At 42.0% G+C, this 15,911-nt stretch overlaps 1 protein-coding gene across 13 annotated transcripts in view; it reads right to left on the minus strand.

Annotated features, from left to right (window-relative positions):
• APOO (apolipoprotein O) overlaps positions 1-15,911 on the minus strand; it is an 86,919-nt gene that overhangs the window by 55,724 nt on the left and 15,284 nt on the right. For 9 of the 13 annotated variants that reach the window (XM_064573879.1, XM_064573874.1, XM_064573884.1 and 6 more), the window contains exons 2-3: positions 1,823-1,930; positions 419-538 (exon numbers count right to left, since the gene is read on the minus strand). In XM_064573879.1, coding sequence (XP_064429949.1) covers positions 419-538; positions 1,823-1,930 — 228 coding nt within the window. Of the gene's footprint in view, positions 1-418; positions 539-1,822; positions 1,931-2,073; positions 2,163-15,911 lie in introns of those variants that run through there. The other 4 variants (XM_064573883.1, XM_064573882.1, XM_064573880.1 and 1 more) reach the window with 2 other exon arrangements.

Consider the following 15,911-nt stretch of genomic DNA (forward strand, 5'->3'; position numbering starts at 1 on the left):
TAAAATGGTTCTGATGTGTACACTTTCTGGGGGGAGAAAAACTTTCCAATTTTGATATAAATGCTTACATTATATCCTTTTCCTTCTACTAGAGTTCCCAGCCCCATACCCTCCCCTGGGAGACAATCATGGCTTCCTAGCTGCGACCAACAAGATAGTTACCAGTCCACTCTCCAGTCAAGGTGCTACACGCTGCCTGGGAGGAGGGACATTCTCCCTGCAGCAATGGCAAGACTTGCCACCAGGACGCTAGGGCTCTCTGCTCCCCTCAGAGATGGCACTGATGAGCACCGCAAGTCAGGCCCTCGAAGGTTGGAGCCCTCTATCGTGCCTTTTTCTGAAAACATGCAGCCAATATAGACTTTCCACTCTTGACTCTAGACCGAAATGTGTCACTCCACTTTTAGAACAGCTGTACCTGACACCAACTTGTATATGGCTCGCAGTAATGTCGGAGATGTGAAATGCTTTCTTCAAGTGGGGTCCTTGGCTCCTCCACGTATTTAGATTGACCCTCAGGGACGGAGTAGAGTGAAAGCTGCATACGTTAAAAAGCAAAACAAAAAGAAATAAAAAAGCACATGCAGTCATAAGATAATGCAATCAATCATCAAATCGGCAAGCATCATTATTTCTAATAATTCATGAATTGCTGTGATTCTAAGGGTTTCATGCACCTTACTTCAGAGGATCTGTGCATCTGATTTATCAGTAAGAAGAAGGCCAAGAAGACAAAACTATGAAGTGTCCTACCCTTCTCCCACTCCAGTGGTAGCAGACAAAGCAGCCCCGCCTTGATCCATTTTATATCCTGGCATTTGGTATTTCACCTTAGATACAGTTTGGAAAAAGGATTCTATGACTCTAAAGTGAGGAGGGGATGCAAAAAAATAGAGTTTAAATGATCAGTCTGGTGCTAATCCAAGCAGGATAGCAAGTTTGTTCCCCACCCAGAGGAGCGGCCGTTCATAGTCACTACTGGCTGCCTTCTTCACCCTCAAAAAACACCACAGTCCCAAGGTCTGAGAAGAGTAAAAAGGGCAAAAGATAAACTAATTAGCTTTTTGAAAACACCATTCAAGTAACCTGGTTCATGACTGAAGGCAGATCTTTACATCATTTTACTCTAAGTCAACAGAAAGCAAATATCCAAAATAATCGCCGGGAAGTATAGACAAAAAAAGAATGTAAACAATGGAGAGAAGATTTCTTGTTTTATTTATTTAGTATTTATTAAGCATCTACTTAAAAGCCTCTAATCTGGCCAAGAAGAATGAAGCCTGGTCTTACAGAGGGAAAAATGCAAATATTTTCTTGGCTTGAAAGCAGTCTTGCAGGGGCACCTGGGTGGCTCAGTTGGTTAACTGACTGCCTTCGGCTCAGGTCATGATCCCAAGGGTCCTGGGATCGAGCCTCACAGAGGGCTCCCTGCTCTGTGGGGGAGACTGCTTCTCCCTCTCCCTCTGCCTGCCACTCCCCCTGCTTGTGCTCTCTCTGTTAAATAAATTAAATCTTAAAAAATAAAAAAAAAGGAAAGCAGTCTTGGATGAGGCGGATCACTTAGCGGGGACGAGCAGATTCCCCACAAAAAAATCTAGGAAATACTCCTTAATTATGTCTTTAGCTAACTATCATTAATTAAAGTTTATTTGTTGAAAAGCTACATTTTAGTAGCCTCCCACGAAGAAAAACTATAAAGAAATATATTTCCTCCCTTTAAGTGTCTTCTAAACTGTCCTGTCTCCTGATATACAATGTGTATACTTCGTACAGTAACTAAAGCAGATGTTCAAAAAATATCACAACATGAATGGCATGTTACCTCATTAACTTTCACAGAAGTTTTGTGAGGTGAGTCCTTTTTAGGTGATGCATAGACTCTGAAGGTGAGCAGACTCAGGCTGGCTGGCCCCACAGACCTCTGAATTACCTGAAACACAGAAGCAATCTTAAGCCTTCTGTCAGTGCAATAAACTGAATGTGCATAACGTGAGTACATTTATTGCGCTTTATGAGAAACAGATGTATTCCTGAAGTTTTATGGAAGTCAGAAACTAAAAAACGTGTACTCACAGACTTAAAATTTCAGGTCACCTTCACCTTAATTTCCAAGACAGTAGTTCTTAAGTTTTTCTACTTAGCCTGTCAAGTAAAATAAAAGGTACATACAAAGACACATGTGCGCACTTTTAAAAATAACAGAGAAATGCTATGGAATGATTTTAAAATTATAAGAGTCTCGATCTCTCTCACACACATACACACACCCCCACCAACAACAGTGGAAGAAGTTTCTAATGATTTCAACTAGTGATTCGCTGAACAGAGTGAAGATTATTTCTGTGATTCTAATTACCAAACTTTCACAAGCTTTCTCTTTCCATTCCCATTCAGAGCTGGTCTCCCCCAATCTAAGTTCCCCAGCTCAGTATCTTTTCCTGCCTTGCCCTCCCTCACTGGGTCACTCACACCCAGGGCTGCAATGCGAAGGCAGTACCTCCCAGATATGCAGCCCCAGCCCAGAGCTCCCTCCTGAGCTCCCAACTCACTATCCAATTACTCCTGGACATTTCTACTTTTCTACAAGCCATGTCCAAAATCAACTCATCAGGATTTTGACTGTGCCTCCAAGTCCACACTTGGCCTGATGGGTGGGTATGTGCTATGGAATCAAGTCAGAAGGCTTTATTTTCAATAATAATCCCCTACCTTTACACAGCACTTGACCATCCAGCATCTTTCCCCCAGACCTGCCCCTTCTTCCTCTACTTCCTCTCAGGCATGGTGCCACCACCCAACCAGACAACCTGGTCAGAAGCTCTGAGGTCATATTCACCACCACCCTGCCCTATCGGTCAGTAAGTCCTGTTAATTCTAACTGTTCAATAATCTCAATTCACTCTCCCCACTTTATCTCCTCCTGTACAATCTTCCCTTGGGCCCTCATTTCTTGGATTGTTTCCAGCAGCATTCTAACGGCTCACCTGGCCCTCTGATGACTCGAACCACCACAGTGCAAAAGAATGATCTTTCTAAACTGCAAATTGATTATCTTCTACCCTTCGAGATCCTTCGTTATTTATTATCTAGGACTTTTATGCGGGCCAAACATGGCCCATTATGATGCGACCCCAACCACCTTCTTTCACCTCATCTCTGCCACTCTGCCTTCTCCCACAACACACGAACTCCCTAGATTTCTCCCATGCTGTTGCCCAGCTTCCTGGGTTTACACATGCTGCTTGCTCTACCTGGAATGTCCTGTCCTTGCTTTGTCTTTCTGTACAACTGCCTATGAGCAAGGAGATATATTGCATTTTTCTTTTCTTTTCTTATTTATCCATTTATTTATGTCTATCAAGTTCTCCCTACCAGATTGGAAGACCTTTCACGATGCTGCCATGTCTTACTTGGTCTCCCTACTGCCCCTGCCTGTGCCTAGCACAAAAGAAATATTCACTAACTGTTTACTGCCTGCATGAATGGATGGAAGAGAGGTGGAAAATAAATGAGTGGCTGACTTGTTCTAACTCTGTAGGCATGCCTTAGCATCATGGAAATCATATAACTGAGATTTGCAATGCCTGCATTGTGAAGGACTAGGCTATTCCATAATACTCAGAAAACATATAATGCTAAATAAAACATAACAAAATGTCTGTTGTAATGTATGCCTGGAGTTACACACAGAAAGGGAAATTCCTACTTCAGAAGCAAATAAAGAGCTAGAAGCTATTTAAAGGAGTAGCTATGACTTTAAACTGGTATAAAAATAATTAACATAACCTGAAGTAGTAAGTGTTCATCTTGAAAGGACTTAATTTCAACGCAATATTGCTAGAAATTTCTTTTGTTTCCAGGGTAAAGGTTAACCAGCTATTGCTGACAGTCAGTGTGGTCCCTCCTGGCACCCCAGGAGAGGGGCCTATAAGGCTGCTGGTATCTGGAGGTGCCAACTCAGTACTCTCTGCCCCTGAGTCTGTCCACAACCTACTGACAACACTGCTTTGAACTGGGGACTTTACACTGAGCCAGCTAGCCCTACTCTGGACTTTGATCCCCTTCCTTATCAGCAAGAGCCGGTGCCTCACCCTTTCCCACTCCCCATCCAGCATGGCAGCCCCCAAGCATTTGGGGTTCATACTGTCCTCTACCTTCATCATTCTTTTTTAAAAAATTTTATTTGAGAGAGAGAGGGGAGGGTGAGAGAGGGAGAGAGAGAGCACACAAGCAGGCAGAGGGGCAGAGGGAGAGGGAGAAGCAGGCTCTCCACTAAGCAGGGAGCCCGATGCGGGGCTCGATCCCAGGACCCTGGGATCATGACCTGAGCTGAAGGCAGACGCTTAATGACTGAGCCACCCAGGTGCCCCTACCTTCATCCTTCTTTGATATAATGCCTTATGCTGACCTTTTTAATTCTCAGTTCCTGCTTTCGATCCTTAATCCTATCTACTTCTCACATACTTCGTTTTTCATTTCGTAGTCTTCTGTTGTTTTAACTCAGATTTCCACTTTTCCTGTTCTTAGTGATTATTTTCACTCCCTTTCATCTTTTCTTTTCAATCTCAATTTATTCACTGTTTAAATGTAACATTTTATTGGACTCTTGATTACTTTTACTTTATTTTTCCCTTTCATCCACTTTTCTTATTTTAATATTAAGTAAAGCCTGGTCCTCTATTGCTCAAGTTGTTTTCTTCTTCTTCTCCTGTCAGTCTTCCGCCCCCTCAAAAGCCACCCCCACTCCCATCCCACAACAAGAACTATGGCCACAAGGACGGGAGCACCCAAGAAAGCTCCCTCCTGCAAGCTGCCCTTTCAGCTTCCCCAAGGCTCTCAACAAATAAAGAAAAAAATAAACCTCACCCCAGAAGACTTGGGAGAACTACAGATTAACACTCCCTAGGGCCACAATTCTCTCTGCAGAGAGCACATAATTTACTTCAGGGTTTCTCAATCTCAGCAATATTAACACTTTGGCCTGGATCATTCTTTATGTGAAGGCTGTCCTGTGCACTAGACGCTTCTTGAAATCCTTGGCCTCTACCCACCAGATGCCAGTAGCACTCCTCCCAGTCATGACTCAACACCGTGTCTCCAGACACTGCCAAAGACTCCTGGGAGGCATCTCCCCCGCCTCACTCTGCATTAAGAAGCACTGATTTGCCTAAATATTATTTTCTGACATCTCTCATCACCCAGACTTCAAGAAAATTGGGATGTTTTAAAATCCAGGGCCTCAGATCTAATACACAGTGATAGAAATTAGAATAGTCTTGCCTGGGGGGGGTGAAGCGTGGGGAGGGGATGGACTTACTGAGAAGGAGCACGAAGGAACTTTCTGGGATGACAGAAATGATCCATACCTCGATCGGGGTATGGGTTACAGAAAGTGTACATACATTTGTTAAAACTCTAATTGTAAGATCTGTACAACTTAACATCTGTGCATCTCACTGTACATAAACTATATCTCAAAAAATCCATGCACACCTAAACTGCACAAGTTCATGCTAAAATATGAGTGGGAACTGGAGGCCAAGGGTGACCCCTAAGTAATCTGACCATAGTAAGGAACCAGGTGCTATTGAGCTTTGCGACAGAAACCCACAGAAGGAGCCTCAGTAACAGGTCCACAGGCAGACAAGCCTGACGCTGATGCACTGCCCAACATCTTGGATGGTTCACTTTTCTTTTTGGCATCAAATGGGGCTCCTCTTGGTGAGAGACTACCCTATCCTGCCTCAGCCAGACCAGATGTTATCACAAATGGGGATTCTGGAAGCTGGGCCCCTGCCAGGTGTTTACTGTAACTTGTGAGAGCTCATACTGAGTATTCAGGCCAACCCATTTGATATCAGAATTTAAGAAGAGAAAGGCTATTTAAAATGGGCACAGATCACCCCCATGAAAGTAGGAGAGCAAAAGAGGAGTCAAAGAAGAACCTTCTTCAATCTTCTGTCTCAAGGAAGAAAAAACCCCACTAATCTGGAAGTTAGATGTCTTGAAGAAAGATTTAACCAACTTCCAGGGTCTGGATCACTAAATCACTAAAGTTCTGGATTTATCACCTTTTCTCCAATGGACACTTCTATTGGGTTGCCTTGTGTGAGACTGGAACACAGAGGCATTCCCTCCCCATGAGGGGTCTTGACCCATTATGGTACAGACTGAAAATACCTCCTGGGAAATGAGATCTCCCCTGGACCTTTTCTGATGAGAGCTGGAACCTCTAGGCTGTGCATATCCCTGGCCTAAGCACTCACTGTCCCAAGTAACAGTCCTTGAGAATCTTTGTTTGCGAGGTTCACTCTCTACCCAGGACAGATGGCTTGGCTCAGAAAATGGGTACATATGCACCTTCCAAGAGCTGATTAGACATGCTCTAGTTCAGATTCGGTAAGTTTGGCTTGATAAACCAAAGTCGAGCCCACTCTGTTAAGAACTGCATCTTCAACTAGTGCTAAGCTACAGCTACAGAATAACTAGATTCAACAGCTTCGTTGCTTTAGATCCAGCCTATCCTCTGGAACGTATCCTTCAGCTACTAGATGCCTCTCCTGGAACTCAGTTAGGGGTCTCAAAAGTAAGGAAACCAATGTGGTGACTTGTCTGAGGTTCTAAATGCAGCTGTGAGAGACCCTCAGTCATAGAGAAAACTAAAATCTGACTCAGACAAAGGTGAGTTGGTGACACTTAGCTTTGCAAACCTCAGGGGGAGGGCCAGTGAGTTCCCTGGCTCATGTGGCTAACCCTTCTTTCTTTCTGTCTGATTCTATTCCTCAGCGAGGTGTCTTAAACTCTCCCTTATTTAGGTACATTTTCCAACTTAAACATTTGGATTCTTTGTCTTTCAACATTTGTTTTTACATAGCCCACAGAGGGTTTCATCATCAATGTAAACTGAGCACTAGGACTGGCAGGTGGTTGGATGGGGCCCTAAGAAGTGTCATAAATGGCGTAGGCCACCACTGGTCTTAAAGGATTTCTCCTTCTTACTCTCTCCAATGAAGGTCATCAAGGACTGATGAGAGCAAAACAAATCTGGCTAGGAAAGCAGGGTTACACATGATGTAACAATTAGAAGAGGTCAACTATGATTTTATTCCAAAAACAAATTTATTGTATACCTACTCTGTGTTATGCACAGTGCTAAATATGCCACAACATTTAGGGAGACATGGTCCTTGCCCTTACAGAGTTTCCAGGAAGCTAATGAGTTTACTCAAAAAGACTCAGGTCACAATTTAAAAAATAAATTTAAAAAAAAAAAAACAAAAAAAAACACCTTGGGCCTGAGATTGAGTTTAGCCTTCAGCTCCAGCAGCAAAGGAGATTCTTGGACACAGTTAGCCAAGATATGAATCTGGTGAGGTCATAAACACTCAGCTCATAATGGGCACCCAGAAGGCTAAACTGTCCTTGTTTTGCAAATAAACACTGGCCAGACTCTGTAGCTCCAGGATCACTTTCTGATTGTGTCCCAGTAAAACTGCCTTAAAGACAAATAAAAAACTCAAGCAAATAAGCCATTTTCAGAATTACTCAAGGATGCTCATGAGTAGTAGGGCTCAAAACCTGACAACTTGCTTTCTTTTTAAACTTTATGGAGAATCCAGTATATAGTCTCTCCCATCTTTAAGAAGGGTGACCCTTTATTTTCCCCAAATTAAAGATCTATTATCTTACTAGACCTTTCATTTAAAATATATACCTTTGGGTAAATGTAAGCCTCATTTTGCAAGCCTGCATACAGAAGAGGTTTCAGAATCACCTGGGGAGGTTTCTTCTTAGGAGCAGAGATTCCAACGCATTCCCTGACGGTGTCTGATTCCATAACCTGGGGGGGCCCAAGAATCTATTCCCACAATCAGCCAAATTTAGAAAACCAGTATTCCACAAGCAGATACTTGGGGAACAGTTATTCAACTTAGGTTTGTATGAACACTCAAATGTACATACTTTCAAAAACATCTAAAAGCATAAAATGAAAATTGCCCTAAACAAAAAAATAAACAGTGAATGGCCCACCCCACTAGAGAAGTTAATAGGATTTATTTACATTCAAGAAAATCTTTCCCATCATAAATCCAACACAACCAATACCCTCCATCTGTAATTCTCATTCTACCACCCATCATTCTATCTCCCTTCACTGACAAATTTACTTTAAAAATAGACTATGGTTAGGAGGGAGAATAGTGGATATCCTTGGGGCACCTGGCTGGCTCAGCTGGGAGGCCTTGTGACTCTTGATCTTGGGGTTGTGAATTCGAGCCTACACGGGGTGTAAAGATTACATAAATAAATAAATAAATATTTAAAAAAGGAGGAGAGTCCAAGATGGCAGAGGAATAGGAGACCTTAATTTCATCTGGTCCCAGGAATTCAGCTAGATAGCTATAAAACCATTCTGAACACCTGCGAACTTAACCCGAGATCGAAGAAAAGAATAGCAGCAACTCTCTGAACAGAAAAGCAACCACTTTCTGGAAGGTAGGACGTGCGGAGAAGTGAATCCGAGGCGATATTCGGGAGGATAGACGGCGGGGGAGGGGGAATCCGTCCGCCACTTCTGGAAAGTGATAGAGCAAAGGAGCACAAAATTGGAACTTTTAGAAGTCGGCTCCACTGAGGGACGTTGCTCCGGTGGCTAAGCGGGGTGTGGAACCCTCACTGGGACACTGTGGTCTCAGGACCCTCGGGGTCACAGAAAGACCGGGGGGTGCCTGAGTGCGGCAGAGTCCCAGGTATTGGAGCAGGGAAGCCGGCTGCAGAGACGGAGCTGAGGAGCGGGCTCTCAGCTCAGGGTTGCCATGAACCGTGATCCGTGGCACAGTCGGGCCACTGCTCCTCCAGCAGGGACCCAACAAGCGGCAGATCCAGGGAGACTCCCCTTCCTCCCCTGGGAGGAGTGGCGCGGGAGTGCACCACAGGGATCTGCTGGGTTTGGAGACTCCACACAGGGTCGGGTGCCAGAGAGAGAAACGCGCGGTCACAGGCTAGGTGAGCACGGAGTGCGGCTGGAGACCGGGGAGACGGGAGTGATTGACTGCTTTTCTCTGGGGCTCACTGAGGAGCGGGGCCTGAGTTCTCGGCTCCTCCGGGGCGGAGATCAGGAGGCCGCCATTTTCACTCTCGTCCTCCAAAGCTGTACGGAAAGCTTGCAAGGAACAAAAGCTCCCGAGAGCAAACCCAAGCAGATTACTTCGCCGGACGGCAAGGGTGGGGCAATTCCGCCTCCGGCAAAGACATTTGGGAACCATGGCAACAGCCCCCCCCCCAGAACATCAGCGAGAACACTCCGCCAAGACCAAGTTTACCGATCAATGAGAACAGCAGATCTCCAGCGATATGGGAATAGAGCACACAGAATTCATGGCTTTTTTCCCACGATTCTTTAGTCTTTCAACTTTAATTTTTTAAATTTTCTTTATTTTTTAAAAAATTTTTCTTCTTTCCTTTTTCAACCAACTTCTTACCAATTCCTTTTTTAAAATCTATTTTAATTTTCATTTTTACAGTCATATTCTATCCCTTCCTTGTATTTTACCTTATTTTTGTGTATATATATATAAGTTTTCTTTCTTTGAAATTTTGGGAAGCAGTTTCTTTTAACAGACCAAAATACACCCAAAATCTAGTCTATGGCTCTGTTCTATTCACCTGCCTGATCATATTCTCTTTTTTTCCCCCCAGGTTTCGGGTCTCTTCTGATTTGTTTAGTGTATATTTCTCTGAGGCCGTTGTTGCCCTTTTAGTATTTTGTTTTCTCATTCATCTATTCTTCTCTGTACAGAATGACAAGACAGAAAAACTCACCTCAAAAAAGAGAACAAGAGGCAGTACTGACTGCCAGGTACCTAATCAATATGGACATTAGTAAGATGTCGGAACTAGAGCTCAGAATAATGGTTATAAAGATACTAGCTGGGCTTGAACAAAGCACAGAAGACACTAGAGAATCCCTTTCTGGAGAAATAAAAGTAAAAAAACCAACCAAGTCGAAATCAAAAAGGCTATTAATGAAATGCAATAAAAAATGGAGGCTCTCGGGATGCCTGGGTGGTTCAGGTGGTTAAGCATCTGCCTTTGGCTCAGGTCATGATCCCAGGGTCCTGGGATCAAGTCCTGCATCGGGCTCCTTGCTCAGTAGGGAGACTGCTTCTCCCTCTGCCTGCCGCTCCCCCGCCTGTGCTCGCTCTCTCTCTTTGGCAAATAAATAAATAAAATCTTTAAAAAAAAATGGAGGCTCTAACTGCTAGGATAAATGAGACAGAAGAGAGAATTAGTGATATAGAAGACCAAATGATGGAGAGTAAAGAAGCTGAGAAAAAGAGATATAAACAACTACTGGATTATGAGGGGAGAATTCGAGATGTAAGTGATACCATAAAGCAAAACAATATTAGAATAATCAGGATCCCAGAAGAGAGAGAGGGGCAGAAGGTATACTAGAGCAAATTATAGCAGAGAACTTCCCTAATTTGGGGAAGGAAACAGGCATCAAAATCCAGGAGGCAAAGAGAACCCCCCTCAAAATCAATAAAAATAGGTCAATACCCCGACATCTAATAGTCAGACTTACAAATCTCAGAGACAAAGAGGATATCCTGAAAGCAGCTCAGGACAAGAGGTCTGTAACCTACAAGGGGAGAAACATTAGACTGACAGCACACCTATCCACAGAGACCTGGAAGGCCAGAAAGGACTGGCAGGATATATTCAGGGTACTAAACGAGAAAAATATGCAGCCAAGAATACTTTATCTAGCTAGGCTAGTGCTGAAAATAGAGGGAGTGATAAAAAGCTTCCAGGACAAAGAGAAACTAAAAGAATCTGTGATCACCAAACCAGCCCTATAACAAATATTGAAAGGGGTCCTCTAAGCAAAGAGAGAGCCTAAAAGTAACTTAGACCAGAAAGGAATAGAGACAATATACAGTAACGGTCACCTTACAGGCAATACAATGGCACTAAATTCATATCTTTCAACAGTTATCCTGAATGTAAATGGGCTAATGCCCCAATCAAAAGACACAGGGTAACAGATTGGATAAAAAAACAAGACCCATCAATATGCTGTCTGCAAGAGACTCATTTTAGACCCAATGACACCTCCAGATTGAAAGTGAGGGGGTGGAAAACCATTTACCATGCTAATGGACATCAAAAGAAAGCTGGGGTGGCAATCCTTATACCACACAAATTAGATTTTAAACCAAAGACTGTAATAAGAGATAAGGAAGGACACTATATCATAATTAAGGGGTCTATACAACAAGATTTAACAACTGTAAATATTTATGCCCCTAACATGGGAGCAGCCAATTATATAAGCCAATTAATAACAAAATCAAAGAAACACATCGACAATAATACAATAATAGTAGGGGACTTTAACACCCCCCTCACTGCAATGGAAAGATCATCTAAGCAAAAGATCAACAAGGATATATGGCCTTTGAATGACATACTAGACCAGATGGACTTTGCAGATACATTCAGAACATTCCATCCCAAAGCAAAAGAATACACATTCTTCTCTAGTGCCCATGGAACATTCTCCAGAATAGATCACATCTTGGGTCACAAATCAGGTCTCAACTGGTACCAAAAGATTGGGATCATTCCCTGCATATTTTCGGACCACAATGCTTTGAAACTCAAATTCAATCACAAGAGGAAAGTTGGAAAGAACTCAATTACATGGAGGCTAAAAAGCATCCTACTAAAGAATGAATGGGTCAACCAGGAAATTAAAGAAGAACTAAAAAAAATTCATGGAAACAAATGAAAATGAAAACACAACTGTTCAAAATCTTTGGGATGCAGCAAAGGCGGTCCTAAGAGGGAAGTATATAGTACTACAAGCCTTTCTCAAGAAACAAGAAAGGTCTCAAATGCACAAACTAACCCTACACCTAAAGGAGCCTGAGAAAGAACAGCAAATAAAGCCTAAACCCAGCAGGAGAAGAGAAATAATAAAGATTAGAGCAGAAATCAATGATAAATAGAAACCAAAAGAACAGCAGAACAGATCAACGAAAGAAACTAGGAGCTGGTTCTTCGAAAGAATTAATAAAATTGATAAACCCCTGGCCAGACTTATCAAAAAGAAAAGAGAAAGGACCCAAATAAATAAAATCATGAATGAAAGAGAGATCACAACCAACACCAACGAAATACAATTATAAGAACATACTATGAGCAACTATATGCCAAAAAATTAGACAATCTGGAAGAAACGGATGCATTCCTAGAGACATATAAACTACCAAAACTGAATGAGGAAGAAATAGAAAACCTGAACAGATTATATATTAAAAAAAAAAAAGGACAGTAGGAAGGGAAAAATGGAAGGGGGGAAATCGGAGGGGGAGATGAACCATGAGAGACTATGGACTCTGAGAAACAAACTGAAGGTTTTAGAGGGGAGGGGGTTGGGGGTTGGGTTAGCCCGGTGATGGGTATTAAGGAGGGCACGTACTACATGGAGGACTGGGTGTTATATGCAAACAATGAGTCATGGAACACTACATCAGAAACTAATGATGTAATGTATGGTGACTAACATAACATAATAAAATAAAATAAGTAAAAAAAAAAAAAAAAAAGAAAACCTGAACAGACCCATAACCAGCAAGGAAATGGAAACAGTAATCAAAAATCTCCCAAGAAACAAGAGCCCAGAGCCAGATGGCTTCCCAGGGGAATTGTACCAAACACTGAAAGAAGAAGTAATACCTATTCTTCTGAAGCTGTTCCAAAAAATAGAAATGGAAGGGAAACTTCCAAACTCTTTTTATGAGGCCAGCATTACCTTGATCCCAGAACCAGACAAAGACCCCACCAAAAAGGACAATTACAGACCAATATCCCTGATGAACATGGATACAAAAATTCTCACCAAAATACTAGCCAATAGGATCCAACAGTACATTAAAAGGATTATTTACCACGACCAAGTGGGATTTATCCCTGGGCTGTAAGTTGGTTCAACATCTGCAAATCAATCAATGTGATACACTACATTAATAAAAGAAAGGACAAGAACCATATGATTCTCTCAATAGATGCAGAAAAAGCTTCTGACAAAGTATAGCATCCTTTCTTGATCAAAACTCTTCAGAGTATAGGGATAGAGGGTGCATATCTCAATATCATAAAACCCATCTATGAAAAACCCACAGCAAATGTCATACTCAGAATCAAAAATATCATACTCAGAATATCAAAAACTGAGAGCTTTTCCCCTAAGGTCAGGAACACGGCAGGGATGTCCACTATCACCACTGCTCTTCAACATAGTACTAGAAGTCCTAGCCTCAGCAATCAGACAACAAAAAGAAATAAAAGGCATTGGAATCAGCAAAGAAGTCAAACTCTCAGGGACGCCTGGGTGGTTCAATTGGTTAAGCATCTGCCTTCGGCTGGGGTCATGATCTGGGGGTCCTAGGATCGAGCCCCACATCGGATCCCTGCTCAGCGGGGAGTCTGCTTCTCCCTCTCCCTCTGCTGCTGCCTCTGCTTGTGCTCTCTCTCTCTCTCTCAATCCGACAAATAAATTTTTAAGAAAGGTTTTTTTTTTAAAAAAAAAAAAGGTCAAACTCTTACTCTTTGCAGATGATATGATACTTTATGTGGAAAACCCAAAAGACTCTTGCCCAAAATTGCTAGAACTCATACAGGAATTCAGTAAAGTGGCAGGATATAAAATCAATGCACAGAAATCAGTTGCATTTCTATACACGAACAATGAGACAGAATTAAGAGAAATTAAGGAGTCGATCCCATTTACAATTGCACCCCAAAACCACAAGATACCTAGGAATAAATCTAACCAAAGAGGCAAAGGTTCTGTACTCAGAAAACTATAGAATACTCATGAAAGAAATTGAGGAAGACACAAAGAAATGGAAAAACGTTCCATGCTCATGGATTGGAAGAACAAATATTGTGAAGATGTCAATGCTACCTAGAGCAATCTACACATTCAATGCAATCCCTATCAAAATACCATCCACTTTTGTCAAAGAAATGGAACAAATAATCCTAAAATTTGTATGGAACCAAAAAAGACCCCGAATAGCCAGAGGAATGTTGAAAAAGAAAACCAAAGCTTGTGGCATCACAATTCCGGACTTCAAGCTCTATTACAAAGCTGTAATCATTAAGACAGTATGGTACTGGCACAAAAAAACAGACACACAGATCAATGGAACAGAATAGAGAACTCAGAAATGGACCCTCAACTCTATGGTCAACTAATGTTTGACAAAGCCGGAAAGAATATCCATTGAAAAGAGACAGTCTCTTCAACAAATGGTGTTGGGAAAATTGGACAGCCACATGCAGAAGAATGAAACTGGACCACTTTCTTACACCACACACAAAAATAAACTCAAAATGGACGAAAGACCTAACTGTGAGACAGGAATCCATCAAAATCCTTGAGGAGAACACAGGCAGCAACCTCTTCGACCTTGGCCGCAGCAACTTCTTGCTCGACACATTTCCAAAGGCAAGGGAAACAAAGGCAAAAATGAACTATTGGGACTTCATCAAGATAAAAAGCTTTTGCACAGCAAAGGAAACAGTCAACAAAACCAAAAGACAACTGAAAGAACAGAAGATATCTGCAAATGATATATCAGATAAAGGGCTAGTATCCAAAATCTATAACGAACTTATCAAACTCAACACCCAAAGAACAAATAATCTAATCAAGAAATGGGCAGAAGACATGAACAGACATTTCTGCAAAGAAGACATCCAAATGGCCGACACATGAAAAAGTGTTCGACATCACTTGGCATCAGGGAAATACAAATCAAAACCAAAATGAGATACCACCTAATGCTAGTCAGAATGGCTAAAATTAACAAGTCAGGAAACGACAGATTTTGGCAAGGATGTGGAGAAAGGAGAACCCTCCTACACTGCTGGTGGGAATGCAAGCTGGTGCAGACACCTGGAAAACAGTATGGAGGCTCCTCAAAAAATTGAAAATAGAGCTACCCTACAACCCACCTATTGCACTCTTGGGTACTTACCCTAAAGATACAAATGTAGGGATCCAAAGGGGCACCTGCATGCCAATGTTTATAGCAGCAATGTCCACAGTAGCCAAACTATGTAAACAGCCCAGATGTCCATAGACAGATAAATGGATAAAGATGTGGTATATATATACAATGGAATATTACACAGCCATCAAAAAAGGGAAATCTTGCCATTTGCAACGACGTGGCTAGAACTAGAGGGTTTTATGCTAAGCGAAATGAGTCAATCAGAGAAAGGCAAGGATCATATGATCTCACTGATATGCGGAATTTGAGAAACAAGGCAGAGGATCATAGTGGAAGAGAGGAAAAAATGAAATAAGACAAAACCAGAGAGGGAGAGAAACTGTAAGAGACTCTTAATATCAGGAAACAAACTGAGGGTTGCTGGAGGGGAGGGGGGTGGGGGGATGGGGTAGCTGGGTGATGGACACTGGGGAGGGTATGTGTTGTGGTGAGTGCTGTGTGTTGTCTAAGACTGATGAATCACAGACCTGTACCCCTGAAACAAATAATATATGTTACTAAAAAAAAGATAAAGGGGATTAAGAAGTACAAACTTGCAGTTATAAGTCATAGAAATGAAAAATACAGCATAGGCAATAGTGCCTATAATACTGTATAATGTATGGTGACAGATGGTGACTATACTTATTATAGTGAGCAATAAGTATTATATAGAATTGGTGAATCAATATGTTGTACACCTGAAACTAATAAAACATTGTATGTCAACTATACTTCAATAATAATAATAAAACAATTTCAGGCCAAAAAAAAAAAGAATAGTGGATACCCTTCGCAAGTTGGGGAGTGACCAGAACCATGAGGGGTTCTAGAGTACTA

The sequence above is a fragment of the Mirounga angustirostris genome, unplaced genomic scaffold (assembly GCF_029215605.1).
Source record: "Mirounga angustirostris isolate CCGP_5_RB_7025 unplaced genomic scaffold, mMirAng1.0.hap1 SCAF_11, whole genome shotgun sequence".
NCBI lineage: Eukaryota > Metazoa > Chordata > Mammalia > Carnivora > Phocidae > Mirounga > Mirounga angustirostris.